The following is a 21,154-nucleotide window of genomic DNA, read 5'->3' on the forward strand; positions in this document are numbered from 1 at the left end:
CTCATGGTAACGATGAGGGGTTAGTCACTTGAACAAAGAATTACAATGAAATGCAACTATGTACATATACACACATTTACTCTAAACAATAACATGGCACACTAAGCAAATTTCCCCGGCAACGGTGCCATTTTGATAAACGAAATTTATCATGCCGATATAGAATTCAATAATGGATATAATCGTGAGTATAGTCTAATCGACATTCAAACTTCGCATCAAACAATCCTACAATCTATAACCGAGAGTACTAGTCTCCCGAGTCGTCCTCCCTTGGAATTGCTAGAGAATGCATCTTATTGATTAGGAAGCCTTATTATGATTCTTTGAAGGTTTAGCAAAATAGATGACAAACAATCAATCTTTAGAAAGCTTGGCCTAGGGTTGGCATTAGAAATTCTATCCTCATAGTTCCTTCAATGATGACAACAATTAGGCCTTGCTTTATTTAGTTAACCCCTAGGTATAGAGGAAAGTCAAATGAGAGTAACTAACTTGAGTCACAAGTCCTAGTTTTACCTTAGGGAAATCTAGCTTTAGTGTACTCCAAGTCAATTAGCAATTTCTAATTCCAAATCAACAATTGACATAAACTATTCAACTCTTTCTAATGGTCCAAACCCTATGCCAAGTAAGAAACTTTTACTCCATAACTAGTGTTGGCATTTTATCAAACAATTGATGAGCAAGGATGGAAGGCATAGTAAAAATGAGAAAAAAGTAGAATTGAAAGTGCTTCAACACAAGAAAATAGCAACAATTAACAAAGAACAACAATGGAAATGAACTTATCAAGAAATTGATAAAATCCAAAACTACAAAGTTGAATCTAGGATCTATGAGAATTGAGCAATTACAAGCACTAATTGAGATTGGAGAAGAAGATCTATAACATGAACAAAGTAAATTGAGAATTGCAATGGATCTCACCAAAGAGTGATTGAGAATTCATTAGTGAAGAAGATGAACCCTAATGAGAGCTTGGAATCTCCCTCTCTACCCCCAAGAGTGTAACTAACAATAGCAAAAATATCTAGAACAATCTAAAAAATGAGCAAAAGTCCCTTAACCCTTCAACCCCTTGTCTTCTTAAGCTCTTCCCGCCAAGGCACTTCCCCAAAATGAGATCTCCAACTGTCTCCACGCCCAGGTCACGTGACTCTTTAAAAAAAATCATATTCGAGCATCGGCACGCACGCGCAAAGCACGCGTGCGCGCCACTGGGGCATCTTGCAATGCGAGCGGAGGCGCAACGTACGCGCGCGCGCCCATGGGGATTATGGCCTAGCCGCTACGCATGCCGGCTCGTGGCTTGGCTTCTGGCTTTGACTTTTAGCTGCGCAATCCACGCGGGCGCGCCAAGTACGCTCACGCGCCCTTGCTGAAGTTTCCAAAGCTCAATTTCTCATGTTCCTTTCCTTTGCGCCCATTCTCCTTCTCTCTTCCGGTTCATCCCTGCCCTATATTTTGAAACCACTTAACACACAGGTCACGGCATCGAATGGCACCAAGAGAAGATTAGAAATGTATCTAATTTAGTGCAAAATAAGCATGTTTTCATCCATGAGGCAAAAATTAGGAAAGGAACACAAAGTCTTGTATTTTCATATGAAAAGCGTGTGGAATCATTGATAAAACCCCTGAAATTAATACAAGATAAACCCTCAAAATGGGGTTTATCAGCAGCCTCTTCCCTTTTCTTTAATACACAAGATTGCATAAGTTTGCTTACCTCCAAAAGTTGGAGTTCATCAGATGCCTGTCTTAATGAATCTAACACAATCTTGTAATTGTCAAAGACGGAAAGAATATAAATCAGCTTTTGGTATTAAAATGGTTAAAAAATCAAATATATTTAAGCTTATATGTAGAGAGTTACTAGCAAAGGCAAACTTGCATAGCATAGTCAACGTCTTCAAGGGGAGGCATGTCTGCATATGCATCACCAGCATCCTCGTCAATGCTGAGTCCAAGCTTGAGCATCCTGTGAATCCTGTTCTCAAATGTGTTGGGGTCGTCAAGGCTGAACCCTGATGTTAGCAAAGCAGTCTCAAACAATAACAGGACAAGATCCTTCACGGACTTGTCATTCTTGTCAGCATCTGCTCTCTTTTTCAACTCTTCCATGATTGGGTTCTCAGGGTTGATCTCCATCGTCTTCTTGCTCGACATATAACCTCCCATGCAATGAAGCCAACATTGAAATAACCATTTGAATGATTCAATATCTTCATTTTTCATCAAAGCGCATCCAAGAAGTGTTGACTGACCGTGGTGATTCACTCCGACAAAAGAACCACAAACCAAATTATACCTGAAAGAAAAGTACGAGAAAATAGAATTAAAATCATTACATACACCTAAATAATGACTTTATACACCCAAAAACATCCAATCTATACATCTGCAGCAGATTCATAAAACAACACACAAAATAGAATTAAAATCATTAAATACACCCAAATAATGATTTTATACACCCAAAAACATCTCTGCAGCAGATTTATAAAACAACACACAAAACAGAATTAAAATCATTAAATACACCCAAATAATGATTTTATACACCCAAAAACATTCAATATATACCTCTACAGCAGATTCATAAAACAACATTAATTTAGCATCATAAACAAGAACATCATATTACCTATTTGTATTGTAGGTGGTGTCGAATGAAATAACATCTCCGAAATACTCAAAGGTAGCTCTGCTCCTTGCGTCGGCCCAAAAAGCAAGCTTAATCGACTGCTCGTCCTCGAGTTCGAGCTCGTAAAAGAAATTATGATTCTTCTCTTCCATTCTTAATAAGTATTTTCCGAATTCTTTTGCATCTTCTTGTTCCGAAATATTCCGCACTTCTCTCGTGATGTAATTTCTCACGTCTTTTTCGATAAAATTTAACTCGCGGTGACCCCCGACTGCTGCAACAAATGATTGGTAAGTTTTGCTTGGTCTGATACCGGCTTCCTCGTTATTCTCTATTATACGACGGACGGACATGCTTAGTTCCCTGTGCTGTTTGAGCATCTCTGCTTGAGTTGGACAACAAGGATATGAATGATACAACACGACCTTTAAAATGATCCAAGCACCAACATCCTTCAATATGTGTATATAAATTCTTGCAGGACAATTTCAACCAGTTGTGGGATTCGTCTTCTCGGTCGGAGATATTTTTTATTTCCATTTTTTCTCTTTGCTACATGTAATCAATTGATTCTTAATTTCGTTTCCCTTCTTATTTGTGCTCCGAATTCTTGTAAAAAAACCTGCAGCCTTAGCATAGTCCTTGTAGAATTTTGCAGCATCTTCAAGGGTATTAAAAGTCATTCCAACCTTGGAAACAAACTGGTCATCAACAACACAGAGGGGATGCAAAATACACCCAAAAATACACCATGTTAAAAACAAGGATATACTAGAGTTTCTGCACGTCATAAAAAATAACAATTCAACTAAAATACACCCAAATATTCCTAATCTACATCCAAACGACAACAACTCAACTAAAATAATAAGAATAGCCATAAACTGTAAATACACCCAAACTTCCCTAAAATACACCCAAATAGTTCTGATATACATCCAAACGTCTGGTATAAAATGCACAAAATTAATCAAAACTAGTACATTAGATTCAATTCACAGTCAATGTTCACGCATTATTCAGCTAGACAATCATAAACGACTAACTGCATCAAATTCAGATTCAATAATTAACTGAAACTAAATCACACCTCAGGAACTTCATTCGATTCAAATTCAAAATCCACTTCGCTATAGTTTAGCTGATAATATGAAGTTGAATCATCTATTATCTTCAAAACGATTTCAAAGTTTGATTTCAGAAACCATGAAAATTGAAAAAAAAAACAAAGCAAGAAAATAGAGAGAGAAACGCAAGTAATTGACGAAAGAGAAACCAGTAAAAAATGTACGTAAACGACGAATGAAAAGATAAATTAAAAGAAATGAATGAACGAAATCGAACAAAGAAGGCGAGAAATTTTAAAAAGAAAACAAAATATTTTGAAAAAAAGATGTTATATATTCGCGCGTTAATTGATTTAAAAATCTGTTAAAAAAATGCATAAAACACATACCATAAAAAACGCATTTGAGAATAAAAGACTTGTAATACTTGTAAGTATTAATCGCTTGTATGATAAAATTATTGCTAATTTTTTTAATCACTAAATCATTCATAACAACTCTAATTAATATCTCTACAAAGTTCCAGTATAACAAGTTAGCAGCTTATTATTATTTTACTAATTTATAAGCATGCCAACATATGACGTAATTGCGATAAACTCTAACTATAAACTTTGACTATTTTTTTTTTTTTTTGCAATTTGACCAATTTTTACTTGTCAAACAGAATACAATTTTTATAATCTTTTCTCTCATCAATATTGATAAATTCAATTTGTCTTTCTCTTAAACACCTAGTTTGAATATAAATTGTCAAAAAATAATACTCAATTTGGTTCTCAATTTGTATGCGAATTTTAGTTTAATTCATAAAATTTTAATTGTTTTTAAACTTTGTAAATATGATTATGCTAATTTTTTAAATAATTTTTAATATACAAATATTAAAATATTATAAAAGTATCCAAATGAAGTTAAATATTAATTTTATTCTTAGATAAATTTATTAATATTTTAAATTTTTATAAAAAAATAACAATTTACTCATAATAGTATGTATGAAAAAATGAACTAAATTGTACAATTTTTCATTGTACACCAATTTTTCCATTATTTTCCGTTTTTTCATTTACTTAAAGAAAACAGAATCATTAAAAAATCATTTACTTTGAGGGAGCTTTTTTCAGTAGTGAAAGTATCTTAAGAACCTTAAAAGACCAAAATGTAAAATAAATTAGCTAAACTTCAGGGATTAGTTTATGAATATTGATTTTTAGTATATCAGTACAAATTTGGCAGACGTAGATGAGAAATTAAGGTTGAACCAGGACTTAATTATCAATCCAAATAATAATTTATTCATGACATGAGATTTTCCTCGTGAGGCATATGGTAACGGTGTTGAAGGAAGCGTTCACAAGAGAAGACGACGAAGAATCGCTGACATTGAAAGACACGTGCAAACCTCTGTGTAGTGCTTCGACCTCAAGAACTCAACGCTGCTCGTGTTCTCATCAGGCACCGACACGTACGACTGTACGAGTCTCCGAGCTTTGAATTCTGGAAGGTTTGTCGTGCCACATTGGGCACTTCCTAACTAACCCGTTTCCGTTGGAATCTGTTGACGGAAAAATATTTTGCTCCAGCGTCGACGGCAAGCTCATCATGAACAATCCTACTGCCACTGCAGTCACATGCGTGCTTCACAACAAACACGATTTTCTAACGGTTAACAGCGTTTTAGTAATTTTGGGTAGTGTTTAGCTAACACGAATATCAAATTATCTTCGATAAATAAATTTTATTAATTTATGTATGTAAATTTTGATAAATGTGAGTGTAAATTATATTAATTTATATGTCTAAATTTTATTAAATATAAATATAAATTATGTATTTTATGTGTATAAATTTTTATTAATGTAGGTGTTTATAAATTAATTCTAATTAAATACCGTCTCAAAATAATAATATTTACTGGATATATAATATTACTGATTTAATATTATTCTCTTGAGGAATAAAATAAATATTTTATTATGCTCAATTAAATTTCAAATTAAAGTATATTACTAGACTAAATTCTGAAAGTGATCCCCTAAATTTGTCTCGTACACCAATTTTATTCTTGAGTTTTTAATTGCACCAGGTTTGATCTTGAGATTGAACGTTGGACTCTATAAAATCCTCAAACTTATTTCTGGGTTGACTCAACGGCTGAGATAACGAGCTGGTACAGTAGCTAAGATGATGAGCTGGTGTACAGCCACCACCAAGTTAGCGTTAATAACGAGGTGACGTGGAAATGTAGTTATGATGCTCCATAGTAGCACCTGAATGCATTTATAAACCCTAGAACCTCATCTTTTTTTTCTATCTCTGCTTCTTCTACTCCGTTACTTCCTTCTCCTTCTTCTTCTTCTTCCAATTCTAATACCGATTACTATGAAACTTTACCAATCACAATAAAACTTTTGCATACGTGTACTAAATGATGGGGCTAGTCACTCAATAGAGAAGTCAAGCCGCTCGTTTTTAATCGAAAATTGGACAAGAACATCAATGCAGACCAGGTTTGGAAAGGTGCAACTTTAGTACCGATCGTAATAAAATTTTTACAGACGTACACCAAATGATGAGGAATTAGTCGTGCAGCAGAGAGCTCAAGCTGCTCATCTTTAACCGAAAATTAGATAAAAATATTAATGCAGACCAAACTTTAAAAAGTGCTTTGGATGGTTATAAATTGAATACAGAACAACCATATAATCAATAATTAAAACAAACTTCATGGTGGGAATTTATCAAAATACAATAGTGTGCATACTTGAATGTTTCCAAGAATACCAAATGACAAAACAAGCTTAATAACAGGAAGCATATATCAAAAATGGACCTCAATATCACCTTTGCCTATGACCATTTTCACAACAGTTGCTCCATCAATCTTTTTCAAGCTCCCACTGAATTTTTCACACTCTATATCTAAATTTGTTTAGCCTCGTTCTCTACCACTTTCTTCAATAGTATAGATAGTACATTTTTTAAAAATATTTTTGAAAATAAAATAATATTATTGTCTTCATACAAAACCACTTAAAAAAGAAACATAGCAATTTTAATATTTTTTATACTAATACATAAAAAATATATTAGAAATATAATAAACTTGAATTTTCAATTGAAATATTTTTTCTTCCTTTCAATATGTTAACAAAAAACTAAAAAGAAGAAGAAGAAGCCAAGAAGGAACAGAATGTTAGGAATTGTCAGCGTTTGTGCTTTGTTCCGGGCTTCTGGGCTGGACATAGTGCCATTATTGGTCTGCTTCGGTGGCGGAATCCTATTTGGCATTTTGGAACCTTTTTGCTTTTTCAGACTACGGAAACCACAATTATGCTATCCTGCATCGCACCCGCATTCCTCGCCATCGACCTTAGCCTTTGATTTTTTTAGGTGATTATTATTTTTTCTAAAAGAGTTTTGTCTAATTTATTAAAAATAATTAAAAATTAATATTTAATTTAAAATTATAAAAATAAATCATTATTAAATATTTAAAATTTATCATAAAAAATAAATTAAATAAAAACTGAATACTAAATTATAAATATCATAAAATTAAAAAATTCACTTTTTATTATCAGTCTATTAGTAATAATATAAATATTATTATTTTGAATCAATATTAAATAAATAATAGTCTATATTTATATTTATAAAAATTTGTATATATAAAATACATAATTTATATTTATATTTATTAAAATTTATATATATTAATTATTAGAATTTACATTTATATATATTAAAATTTATTTATTAAAAATAATTCAATATTTATGCTAATTAATTATTACTAAAATTACTAAAAATGGTTAACTCCAAAATTTTCTGTTAGTCCATTACTATCCTCTTATTTTATTTTATTCAATCCAATCCATCCCATGTAAATTACTATAAATGGGAATAGTTTGGTTTGGGATCACCAGATCAATGGATAAAGAATTAATTCGCTACCAACATATGAGTGGTGGCATATCAAAGTGGGGATGGTTGAAGAATAAAGCTGAAATTTATCAAATAAAATAAAATAAACTAAAATAAAGAGAAAATAAAATTATGTTGGGTAATTGGTCGATGACTTAAATACAAAAGATACTAGAAAGATTAAAACAAATTGTGTTGATTTTTCTTAATTTTAAAAAGAAAGATAGAAAATAAAATTAAAAATATTTTGACACAACATATTTGTTATATTTGTGTTCTATTTCACTAAATAATTAGTCATAAGAGATTTTATTCTTTTATTTTTAAAAATTAGTGTAAAAAATTAAGAGTTTATACGTTGTTGTAAGCACGAAGTGGCTTTAAAACTATTTAAGTTTAAATAAATTTACAGCACATTTAGAGATTAATTAGTGACTGAGTTGGATAAAATATACTTTGGATAACAAAAATATATGCCATCTCATTACCAGACACATCTAGTGAGTGTACATGTGAATGAGTTGTGGGTGTAACACATTATGTCGTGTCTTAATCCGTGAGGGGGAAGAAATAGTTGAACTATACTACTTGACCACGCCAATTGCGTATTCCTATTCGAATTTGTTCTCTCCAACTCCATGGGATCAAATCCCCTACTGCAGGTTCCTTATTATCAATTTATCACTTTCCATGCCCCCTTTTTTTTTTTATCACTACTGAAATAAAATAGTAATGCTTTGAGCTACTACTTTCCATTACTTTAGATTAATAATTAGAAAATAGATTCTCTTAATTTTTTTCAATTAAAAAATATAATTTTTAATTTTAAATATTTTTTATTTTTTTTAGTCTCACCAATAAGATAAAATGTACAGAAATTAAAACAAAAAATTATTTTAGTACCTTGAATAACAATTTAAAAAAATAATGCGGTGGAGATTAAAGTATTTTTAAATAACTTACTAAAAGATAAAAGATTCTATTCATTTATGCATGCTCATGAAATAAAATAAAAATAAAAAAATCACTTAAATTGGTATAATAGCATTTTAGATATAACGGATATATTTTTATAATTTTATATATGGAAAGTCTCAAATACTAGCAAATATAACAAAACCTAATCGTCATTTAGCCAGCATATATTTTTATATTATTATAATACAAAAAGTTTTACGCGTGTATATGCTATTATAAAAGAATCTCTTTCACGCTCCTCTCTAAAGAACTAGTCGAATATCTCAGTTTTTAGACTCTTTGACAATCGCAGTTTCATTGACAAAGGTTATGAAGCTTCACCTCTCACTCTTGGATAAAAATTCTCTTCTCTATCGCTCATTCCTTCTCAGCTGTAGAACAACTCAGAATTTCACTCTCTCACTCCATATCAATGGTGGAATCAGTGTTAGAAGAACAGAATATTAAAGAAAGCAGTTTCTTTCTCTTCTAATTCCATAATTTTTGTAATGATTTTCATAGTGCATCAATGGACACAATGATGATTATGATTATGAATTTATGAGCTCGCAAATCATGTTATTTTTGTTTTTCTCAATAGAATTTAAATTGAATGTACAGAATCCAAATTATACCTTATTCGATTTTGATTTTTATAATGCAACAATGCACATTTAACGCAAACCAACTGTTTGATGAAATTACTAAGACAGAAAATATAAAAAATATTAGTGTTTCTTGTTTGTTGTTTTGATTTTTTAATGTAATTTAAATTATGTACTGTTGTTGCCTTTCTATATTTCAGTGTAAGGCATCACATTGAAGCATCAAACATACTAAAATTTATTGAACCATAATCTAAAATTTCTATATTAAAAATAAGACATACAATTATGATTTATATATTAACCTTCAAATAATGTTTCATCTAGTTTGGCTTTCTAACAAAATAATAATTTATTAATTTATATGAAATAAGCATAGAAATAATAAGAAAGGAAAATAGATAATAAGACATGATCCATGCTTAATAAAACTGATCTAACCTTAGCTGCTAAGAATTCGAAGTAGAAGTAGAAGCATCAAATTTGTAATTGTTCTATAACAATAAACATGTTTTATAATTTTCTTGAGGTTGGAGTTATATAATTTCCAAGGGTTATAAAAGTGAGGCTAAGTTAGTTTTTTAGGTAGTGTGTGGTCTGCTATTGTAGGGTATTGTTTTGCATTTTCTTTTATACAATTAGTTTCATAAAAGCCTAAAAGTAACCAAAGTAAAAAAGTGCAATTAATAAAGGGATGAATAAACAAAAATTTGGAGAGATATAAAGAGAAAGAGAGAAAAAAAAAGAGATTAATATTTAGTACTTAGTAGTATGACATATTTCTTATGATCTTATGACTCATGATGAATAGTTATGGGATTCAAAAAGGTATGTTATTATTATTTTTTTGACAAAAAGTTATATTCTAATTTTACAAACTAGTTAGTAGTTAGAGAACCTTATAACATTGTATGAACATTAAACAGGGGACACCATCTTTGTAATCTTATAGTTGTGTGTATTGTATTCAACTGAATTAACTTATTTTAATGTGGAGTATTTTGAAGGCACCAAAAAAATTCCAATTAGCAACAATAAAAATAGTAGTTAGTTTTATGTCTCAGCCAATTAGCAACAATTTATTAGAAGTTTGTTAAGGATTTTTATTTATGCAAAAGATTTTTGTTGATTTAATACCTAATACTAATTGAGATATTTTACTCAATACATTTTATATCTATTTTAATGAGATTTTGCACACTTTACTCAAGATACTTTGCATTCATCTGAATGAAATTTTGCATATATGGATCAAACATTTTGTATCCATTTTAATCAGATTTTGTACACCTTACTCAGCATAGTTTGCATCTAATGTAATGTATTTTTTGCACACATGAATCAGACAGTTTGCACCCACTTTAATCAGATTTTGCACACCTCACTTGGCACAATTTACATTCACCTTAATGAGATTTTGCACATATGAATTAGACAGTTTGCATCTACTTTAATGAAATTTTGTTTTACTATTTGATGTATGCTAACTTTTTTACAGGATATGCCCAAAGTTGACATGTGTTTTGGAACCATTGATGATACAAATCAATTTTATCAGAATTATGCCAAGCGCGTTGGTTTTTTTACTAAGATAAGGTTTACTCGAAAAGTTGGTAAAGATAAGGTTCTTAAGAATCAAATGATTACTTGCAATAAGGAGGGAAAACGCAAGTCTAAAATTTCACCAATAAAAAAGACAAATCCTAGAACCAACTACAATTGTTCTGCAATGATTTCTATTAGGTTGAATAAAGAGGGTCTTTGGGTTATATCCAAGGTGTGTTTGGATCATTCACATCCTTGCGATCCGGAGATGGCAAAATTGTTGACACGTAATAGGGAGATGAGTATGCACATGTGTCGAGTCATTGAGAGGAACGATGAAGCAGGCATGAGACCAAGCAAAACATATCAAGTGTTGGGGTGAAGCGGGGGGTTTCTCTAAGATAAACTTAATGAAAAAGATGTTAAGAATTATCTCAGCAGAAAGGTACGCAATGTTATGAAAGAAATGGATGCTAGGAAGATGTTGAAGTATTTTACACGGATGAAGGATATGAACTTTGATTTTTATTTTGATGTTGAACTTGATCACTACCCACTTGATCACTAAATCTCATTAAACTAGGTGTAAACTGTGATGAGTAAAGTGTGCAAAATCTACGACTAACGTGAGTGCAAACTGTCAAATTGATATGTGCAAATTCTGATTAAAGTGGGTGCAAACTGTCTGATTCATGTGTGCAAGAAATTCATTACATTGGGTGCAAATTGTGCTGAATAAGGTATGCAAAATCTCATTTAAGTAGGTACAAACTGTCTGATTCATGTGTACAAAATTTCATCCAGATGGATGCAAAGTGTCCTAAGTAAAGTGTGCAAAATCTCTTTTTAAATGGGTGCATACTCGAGATTCTAGTTTTTCAAGAGTTTTCTAATGCATTTTCTTTCTTGTTCCTGTTTTAGATTTCTTTGTATTTGTACTTCTTTGCGGCATCTTAATATCCAGATCTTTTTCCATTTCAAATAATCATTGCATATTATTAAAAAACATATTATTAACACAAACACAAATAAAAAACCTAATAATCAATTGTATAGTAGCCATTATCAAAATTCTACCACAACAAAGCTCTGTTAACAACTGAGATAATGACATAATGAATTTTTTTAAATATTTATAAATTAAAAGTACCTAAGTTTCATAAACAAGATATGATCAATCAAAATAAAAAAAAAAAATTTTTTTATTATAGAGTGCTTAAAGATTTTTATGAATAGACAAGAAACGTTGAATCATATTTTTGGGTGTCATTATGAGTTTTTCTTTGCATGTTTTGAATGGATACATAATGATGGACACTAAAAAGGAAAGAGTTGCATAAAGTAATAAATGAACAAAAATCAAAACTAATTAACCTTCACATTAACCTTGCAAAAGCATAACGCATTAATAGAAACGAAAAAAAATTATAGAGAGCTGAGAGATGCTGTCGCAGAGAGTAACGCTGCTACTATTGGAGACGCTAACGGGGATAGATAGTAAGCTCAAGAATGCTGATTCGTGTTGAGTGTGCTCCAACGTTGAGAGCAAGAAAGAGGGTGCGCTACAAGAGTGTCAAGAGAGAGAGTGTGTGGGATTTTGGGAAAGAAGAAGAACGTATGGTAAAGAGTGTGTACTCACGCTTTTTATGTGCATTTGGGCTTTTTTTTTTGTTTGGAGCAGAAAAATATTAATGCTGGTTGTTTACTGGTCCAAAAATTTGAAAATTGCTGGTCTCCTAACAGTGTTCTTCGAACTTTATTAGGTACACAATGACTTTTGTGAACAACTGATTCTAAAATTAACCTAATAAAATAAAAATATACTACACTCTTAATAAAATATTGGAATTAATTTTTGTTTGGATATATGAAATTAAAAGGTGATACAAGTGTCTTAAGAAAGAACGTTTTAGAAAAATATTCCATTATTCCCAGTCATGCCCTTTAACGAGACACCCTTTCATTTGAATTCAGAATTATACCAGACAAATCATATACTCATAAAATAAACAAAACACTATCTTGCCGCCTTGAATGGTGGTGATTGAACACGAACATTTCAGACACTAGAGTCATCCACACACAACCCCGGTCCCAACCCATATATATAAATCATCACCAAATTAAAACAATGATGTATAATTGTAATTATTTGTTCATGTTACACTGGTGATTGGTGAGTGCGGTGCCCTGAGAGCACATTCACATGCACATTTACATTCATCGTCATCATCATAACATAAAGTCATAAGATATTAAAAAAAAGCTACACAAACGGTCCACTGCAAAATACATAGAACTTTTTCTAGAAGCAAAGAGACGCAGAAACAGCCCTAGCTAGCTCGCTCACACCACACGCCCTCAAATCTTCTTCTTCTTCTTCCATCATTTCCAATTCAAACTTTCATTGTTTTCTTTTGATGTTTGATGCGTGATCGCCATGTACATGACGGCGTATTCCTCGTCTTCCTCTATGCTCCTCAGAGCAACAAGGACTAAGCTCGTCTCTTCCTCTCTTTCTAGAACCTTCCTTTCTTCTCCTCCTCCTCGCCCTACCGCTTCTTATCGATCCCTTGCCTTCTCATCCTCCGCCACCGCCGCCTTCCGTTCTTCCTCCGTCGCCGCCCGCTGGAGCCACTGGAGGTCTCCCCTCAGCCTCCGCTCTCAGATCAGAGCTGCCGCTCCCGTCCTCGAGCGGTTCCACCGCAAGCTAGCCACCGCGGGTACACACTCTGACTCCGCTCTCCGATCTAACTGATTCGCTCGCAATTCTTCGTTTCCGATTTTTCAATTCTTCTTTCTCTCTCTGCTTTGAATATTATGTTCTGATTATGAATGACGTGAGGAGTATGAGTAGTGTGTTGCACATGTAGGCTCTGCTTTTTTTTTTTCGGTCATCCATTTTTGGCATGAACTGTTTGAGTGACTGGTGTTTCAGCTGCTATTTAAATATTTCGAGTTTCGTTTAACGGCTGCGTGGTTCGTTATATGCGTGTATAATTCAAAGCAGTTTCAAATCAGCTCATTATGTAGGCTTGACAAAATAGCTTTGATATGTAGTTGAATTGCCAATACCTGGTAGTGCTGTCTTCTCTATTCTGACTCTAAGTGCAACACACTGATTCAGCTAGTTGTCTGACATGTTTGCAATTTCAGCTGGTGAAAATCCTTTCAAGGGAAACCTTACCAGTCTTCCTAAGCCTGGAGGTGGCGAGTTCGGAAAGTACTACAGCCTTCCGTCTCTCAAGGACCCAAGGATTGGTAACTTTGCTTCCATGGTCTGGCTGTATTTCGGTTTAGATACATTGTTAAATTGATGTGATTTGGTTAATCAAGTGTTATGAGGAAGGACTAATTTCTCCTTCTGAATATCATTCTCCTTAATGACTGCATCTCAATTTTATGGGTGCCGAACAGATAGGCTACCATACTCTATCAGAATTCTGCTTGAATCTGCCCTCCGTAATTGTGACAATTTCCAAGTGACTAAAGAAGATGTAGAGAAGATTATTGACTGGGAAAACACTGCTGTAAAGCAAGTTGAAATTCCTTTCAAACCTGCTCGAGTCCTTCTGCAGGTACATGCTTGGCCCCTCTATACAGCCAGGGCGTTATTCATATGGATTAGGAAATATTGAGTAGTGGGATTTCTTCTTTTAACCTTTTCTGTTTACCTCTTTGTAGGATTTTACTGGTGTCCCAGCTGTTGTTGATCTGGCTTGCATGCGTGATGCTATGAATAGACTTGGCAGTGATTCTAACAAGATCAATCCTCTGGTACACATCGCTCTTATTTCTTATAACTTTCATGTGCTTTGGTTACATACATACATGTGAAATCATTCCTGGAGGCCACCAAACTGATTTCAATTTTTTAAACACTCATCATGGAGTAACATATGAGCCATGAGCTCATAATTAGTAAGTTACTCTTATTATTTTCTGTGCAATATACAATGTTTTCAATCTTCAATGCACTATTTCTGGTGAAAACAACAAAATTCTGTTTTTCTATTTTAAGTTTTTCCTTCACAAAATTCTAAAAACAGAAAATACTAAAAATGAAAACAACAGATAAAAATCGAAACCAATCTGACACTTAACTTTTACATTGTAATGTTGGCATTTAAATGTTGCATTTTACTGGCTTTACTTCAAAGCTGCTAAAAAGGCTCTGAAATTGGTATAGATGACTAGTGCAGTCATGCATAGCATCTCAAAAGTATTTCCCCATATTTCCCCAGTAATAGGGAGAGTGATTGATTAGATTGAGAACAAATTATGTCTTGGGTTTATTATGAACCTATTTGTTTTATTTGAAAAGTGGTCACCTAGTAACAAACTATTCTAAGTGGTTACAAAATAGAACTTGAAACTAACTCCCTTACCCATTTATTACATTTTTTCTGACTAGTAAGTGTTGGCAGGTTCCTGTTGATCTTGTCATTGATCATTCAGTTCAGGTTGATGTAACAAGGTCAGAGAATGCTGTACAAGCCAATATGGAGCTCGAGTTCAAGAGAAACAAGGAGAGATTTGCTTTTCTTAAATGGGGCTCAACTGCTTTCCGTAATATGCTTGTTGTTCCACCTGGTTCTGGTATAGTACATCAAGTAAGTTTTGAAGCACACATTCAGAATCACTTCATGGAATTTATTTATACATTATTCTGGCTGTTAGTGTTGGGGATTTATGTTGTCTTGATTTCAGGTCAATCTCGAATATCTTGGGCGAGTTGTTTTCAACAATGAGGGCCTACTCTATCCCGACAGTGTGGTTGGGACTGATTCCCATACAACTATGATAGATGGACTTGGAGTTGCTGGATGGGGTGTTGGTGGCATTGAAGCAGAGGCAGCTATGCTTGGACAGGTATATGAATTTCTGAATCCTAACCTACATGTAATGAATGGGTGTTAATTTATCAAAATGAAAAAAAAAAAAAAGAGTATGTTCTTTGAAATTATATGTTTTCTAAAGTCTTATCTCAAATAAGCAAGTGGTTAACCTACGGTGGTGATCCTAATGCTGGGTGCTATGATAATGACAGCCGATGAGCATGGTATTACCTGGAGTTGTTGGGTTCAAGTTATCTGGAAAATTGCGGAATGGTGTTACAGCTACTGATTTGGTTCTTACTGTGACACAAATGCTTAGGAAACATGGTGTTGTTGGAAAATTCGTTGAATTTTATGGTAATAAAATTCTCATTTCTTTCCTTTCCTTTTTTCCAAAGTTGTTTTGGTCTTTCTAATTACCAGTGGCTGTTTTCTATAGGTGATGGTATGGGTGAGTTATCATTGGCTGACAGGGCCACTATTGCCAACATGTCTCCTGAATATGGAGCAACCATGGGTTTCTTCCCCGTAGATCATGTTACATTACAATACCTCAAGTTAACTGGAAGAAGTGACGAGACTGTTAGTATCAACTCATCTGTTATTTGCCTGTGATCTGAATTCTGAAGTGCTTATAGGTGGCAATGTTGTGACTTATTTAACTCCATTTTGGCTGAATATAGGTGGCAATGATAGAGGCTTATCTCAGGGCAAACAAAATGTTTGTTGACTATAATGAGGTAATATAGTTGAATAATTATGCACAATCCTTGCGTTTACCCCCCAGAAGATAAAATGTCCATATTTTGAATGTTAATTTATCTTCTATAAATGCAGCCTCAACAAGATAGAGCTTATTCATCCTATCTTGAATTGAACCTTGATGATGTTGAACCTTGTATTTCTGGGCCAAAGAGGTAAGATGCTACAGTATTTTACATGTTGCCTTGTCTTTCATCATTGATTTGTCATACTAAGTGACACTCTTGACAGACCTCATGATCGAGTGCCTTTGAAAGAAATGAAGTCCGATTGGCGTGCATGTCTTGATAACAAAGTGGGCTTTAAGGTTAGTAGTGCTGTAATATTCATATAATTTTATTACTTTTTGGTTTTATAGGAACCATAGGTTATTTCATTTCTTACAATTTTCATGAAATATCTCTTTGATGTTTGTTTTAAATCAACCTGCTATTATCTTTCCATTTGTTTGTTTACATGATAAATGCTAATTGACTTCTATTCAGTATCACTTTTAAATTTTAATATCCCTGTGCCAACTCATCTTAGATGTAATGTGGTATCCATGACGACCCCATCTAATGGTGGAAGATGGCACGGTGCCGCACCAAAATCAGCACAAGAAACATTTCTATTTTGTTTGTCTTTTGTGTTTTGAACACTGGTCATTTTAACTGTTCAAAGTTGTTGGCCTCAACTTGCAGACACAGAAGCTGCCACAAAACATATTGTAGTGTAATAGTCCATATTTCATGTACTTGTGCTTGATGAGAACCCTAGACAAATTACATCCAAAATATTTCTCTGATTGCAGGGATTTGCAATACCAAAAGAAGCGCAAGGCAAAGTTGCGAAATTTAATTTCCATGGGCAGCCAGCTGAGCTGAAGCATGGCAGTGTTGTGATTGCTGCAATTACAAGCTGTACAAATACATCAAACCCAAGTGTTATGCTTGGGGCTGGTCTTGTAGCCAAAAAGGCCCACGATCTAGGTTTGCAGGTTAGGCACCAATAATAGTAATGTTAGAATCTGCCATGTTTGTGCTTATCAACGTGATGTCCTGGATATGGGCCTCTTTATTTATTCTTTCTTGATATTAATATTGATCTTTGAGTAACTGTGTCAGGTCAAGCCTTGGGTAAAAACGAGTCTTGCTCCTGGCTCTGGAGTTGTTACAAAATACCTACATCAGAGGTTATTTATCCTTTTTAGAATCTTAATTAATTCTTTCATAATGTACTTTGGTATTTGGCTCAATTTGGAAAGAATGTATACTGAATTCAGGTTTGGATGTTTTATACCTTTTTGGCAGTGGTCTGCAAAAGTATCTAAATGAACAGGGTTTCAATATTGTTGGATTTGGCTGTACAACTTGTATTGGCAATTCAGGAGAGCTGGATGAATCAGTTGCTACTGCTATCTCAGAAAATGGTATTTATATCAAATATGATTTCTATTACTGAAGCTAACTTCTGTGAATTCTCTCACAATTATTTCTTTTCTACAACTTTAGGAAAGCTTGTAAACATATATTATGCTTTATATTTCTGTATTTATTTAATTCCTACATTTTCTCATGCAGACGTTGTAGCTGCTGCTGTATTGTCTGGGAACCGTAACTTTGAAGGCCGTGTACATCCTTTGACAAGAGCTAACTACCTTGCCTCCCCTCCTCTAGTTGTTGCTTATGCCCTTGCTGGCACGGTAAGCATGCATAGTTTATATTTCCAGCATGTAGAGAAAAGGTTTTTGGTCCTTGTCTTCCACATTGTCAGATTTTCCATGTCTTGGTAAAGACTAATTCTCATTAGACCCCAGTAACCTAAGATTTATTAAAATGCTAAAGTTGGAAGTAAAAAAACTACAGCAACAACTGAGCCTGTCGCATGCAACAGAACTGACAAGTTAAAATTTTGGAGGCCAATAATAAGTGTATCAATGTGTGTATATTGGTTTTGGTTGACTGTAGTGATATTTTTGCTAGTTAATTAACATTGTGCCTCGTTGCTTTTAACTAGTTGGATACACACTGCCAGATCTTTGGATCTTGATGAACACTGATTGGCTATGCACTATATTTCTGATACATAATGTCATATCTCAGACTATAAGTTTGCGAAGTGGTTTAATGGCCTTTTTTGCTTTAATTAAACCTGGTGTACCCTTTATTTTATTAGGAATTAGATTCCTTTTTCCTCCAGAGTTTAGAAAATATAACATCTGTATTCGTTAAATATTTTAGGTTGACATTGACTTTGAAAAGGAGCCAATAGGGACAGGGAAGGATGGCAAGAATGTCTACCTTAGGGATATTTGGCCATCCACTGAAGAAATTGCACAGGTAAATGTCTTTTTATTTAGTTATTTATTTATTTAATCAGAGATGACACACACTGTAGATGCTTATACTGTGCGTGACAATTAACTTCGATTTTCTTGATTCAAGGCTGTTCAATCTAGTGTGTTGCCTGACATGTTCCGAAGTACATATGAATCTATTACCAAAGGTAACCCTATGTGGAACCAACTACAAGTTCCTGTTGACAAGTTGTATTCGTGGGATCCCAACTCAACATATATTCACGAACCTCCGTACTTCAAGGGTATGACCATGGATCCTCCTGGAGCTCATGGTGTTAAAGATGCCTATTGCCTACTGAATTTTGGTGACAGTATAACTACTGATCACATTTCTCCTGCTGGAAGTATTCACAAAGACAGTCCTGCTGCAAAGTACCTTATGGAGCGGGGAGTGGATCGCAAGGACTTCAATTCTTATGGAAGTCGTCGTGGCAATGATGAGGTGATGGCAAGGGGAACTTTTGCCAACATCCGCATTGTTAACAAGCTATTAAATGGTGAAGTTGGCCCAAAGACAGTTCACATTCCTACAGGAGAGAAGCTTTATGTGTTTGATGCAGCAATGGTGAGTTATGCCCTACCAAAGTATGACATTCTTTTTACTTAACTCTTCTGGTGGCAGCATGATCAAGTTGATATGATGTTATCTGGTATTGATATAATCATTATTTGTTCCTAATTAGCGTCAGCTTACAGTGTCTTGTCAAATGCTTCAGAGCTAATTATTTCACAAATGCTTGCTAATTTGTGAAATCTTTTGGCTCTGTTCTGTGCATTAATCTATCAAGCCTTTCTTATTCAGTTACTTAATGGCAATGTGCTGTTTTGAGTGCTGATCCCTTGGAATGGTTCCCTTATTTCAGAGATACAAGAATGAAGGACATGACACCATTGTGCTGGCTGGAGCTGAATATGGTAGTGGAAGTTCAAGGGATTGGGCTGCCAAGGGTCCCATGCTATTGGTGAGTCCCTCCGTTTAATATTGTGACCTGTGATTTGGCTGGGTTTTCTATTTGATTTTCTAGATTTCTTCAACATGCTGAGACGAATAGTCTTGATGATTTTTCCATGTCAAATGGTAGGGAGTCAAAGCCGTGATAGCCAAGAGTTTTGAGAGAATTCATCGCAGTAACTTGGTAGGAATGGGTATTATTCCTCTCTGCTTCAAAGCTGGTGAGGATGCCGAGACTTTGGGGTTGACTGGCCATGAACGGTACACCATTGACCTTCCAAATAAAATCAGTGACATAAGGCCTGGTCAAGATGTAACTGTCACAACCAACACTGGAAAGTCTTTCACCTGCACAGTTCGATTCGACACCGAGGTAATTCAAACTTTTCATTTTCATGTTTAATTTTCTTTCTTGCTGCACTTATTGATGCAATTGTGATCTATTCTAACACGCTGGTACTTTCAGGTGGAACTGGCTTACTTTGACCACGGAGGCATCCTCCCATATGTCATCAGGAACCTCATTTCACAGTGAAAAACCGTCTGTTGATGGGAAATGTTTAACACTTCTTACCATTCTAGCAGTAGTTGATGTGAGAAATGAGAATAAGTTTTTCAATAAATAGGAAAGAATCCCTTTTTCGAGGGAGGCAATTTTACTTTTTGACATTTCCAGGTGTTTATATATTTAGGCATGTGAAGTGAAACATTATTGAGTACATTGATTCCCGTGATCGGCTTGCCTATTGAACAATGGGAACAATTGTAATTTTTATATAAGCCGGTGCCAATGGCATACGGAATTCGGTCTTTTGAAATTGTTAAGTGGTGGATACTTGATTTATCAATTATTTCATCCACACAAATGCTAAAAAGTAATCATCGTACGTTTAGCTATTCGGCATATAATCGTGTTGGTCAGATACACCTTTCCTTATAACAATGCCCGTTGTAGTAATTTTAATTAAATAAAAATTGAGAGTTGAGACGCATCAACGAGGCTTTCATCCAAAAGAGAACCGTTTCTAAGATAAAGAATAGTAAAAATGAGGTAAATTGTGTCCTAATAGAGACTGAAAACTATGAAGTCGCATGGCAGCTGCATATGTAGCCTCTGATGAGTCTCACGTTGTGCCAGTGGTAGGATTCAATAGAACTAATAAATAATAATGCCTCTTCATATTGGTGGTTTTTTTTAACACAGGAATTTGATAGATATTATTAATGAACCTTCGGAGTTCGGAAGCTGGTCCCTTCGAATGGATATTTGTTAATGACTGAATTTATTAAACATGGGTTTAATAACAGTCATGATGGTGACCGGTTGGGCGGAGCCTCATATAAACACAAGGGGAGAATCCAACCTCCCCCCCCCCCACCAAAAAAAAAATCCCCAATATAACACAATTTTCATTTTTTAAGATTGATATTTTTGTAGTCATGCCAAATCCTCAACAAAGTGTTTTGCCGTTTTTAGCCAAGATCACTCACCATCGTTTTTGTCAGA

At 34.0% G+C, this 21,154-nt stretch overlaps 2 protein-coding genes across 2 annotated transcripts; one reads left to right on the forward strand and one right to left on the reverse strand.

Moving 5' to 3' along the window:
* Positions 1-1,878: 1,878 nt before the first annotated feature.
* On the reverse strand, positions 1,879-3,003 carry LOC130945813 (protein FAR1-RELATED SEQUENCE 5-like). The gene is made up of 2 exons (XM_057874509.1): positions 2,651-3,003; positions 1,879-2,314 (listed from the first exon to the last, which is right to left on the reverse strand). Exons 1-2 carry the CDS (start codon positions 3,001-3,003, stop codon positions 1,879-1,881), a joined length of 789 nt encoding a protein of 262 aa, XP_057730492.1.
* A 9,888-nt stretch (positions 3,004-12,891) lies between these two features.
* On the forward strand, positions 12,892-20,458 carry LOC130946773 (aconitate hydratase, cytoplasmic-like). Its single transcript, XM_057875616.1, has 20 exons — positions 12,892-13,477; positions 13,911-14,015; positions 14,172-14,332; positions 14,439-14,531; positions 15,182-15,367; positions 15,465-15,626; positions 15,805-15,949; positions 16,032-16,174; positions 16,276-16,332; positions 16,430-16,509; positions 16,586-16,661; positions 17,148-17,333; positions 17,461-17,528; positions 17,647-17,765; positions 17,917-18,038; positions 18,577-18,675; positions 18,781-19,260; positions 19,559-19,657; positions 19,778-20,020; positions 20,114-20,458. The coding sequence occupies exons 1-20, from the start codon at positions 13,195-13,197 to the stop codon at positions 20,180-20,182; spliced, it is 2,976 nt and encodes a 991-aa protein (XP_057731599.1). The 5' UTR covers positions 12,892-13,194; the 3' UTR covers positions 20,183-20,458.
* The last annotated feature ends 696 nt before the right edge of the window (positions 20,459-21,154 follow it).

Source organism: Arachis stenosperma, chromosome 8, assembly GCF_014773155.1.
Source record: "Arachis stenosperma cultivar V10309 chromosome 8, arast.V10309.gnm1.PFL2, whole genome shotgun sequence".
Taxonomy (NCBI): domain Eukaryota; kingdom Viridiplantae; phylum Streptophyta; class Magnoliopsida; order Fabales; family Fabaceae; genus Arachis; species Arachis stenosperma.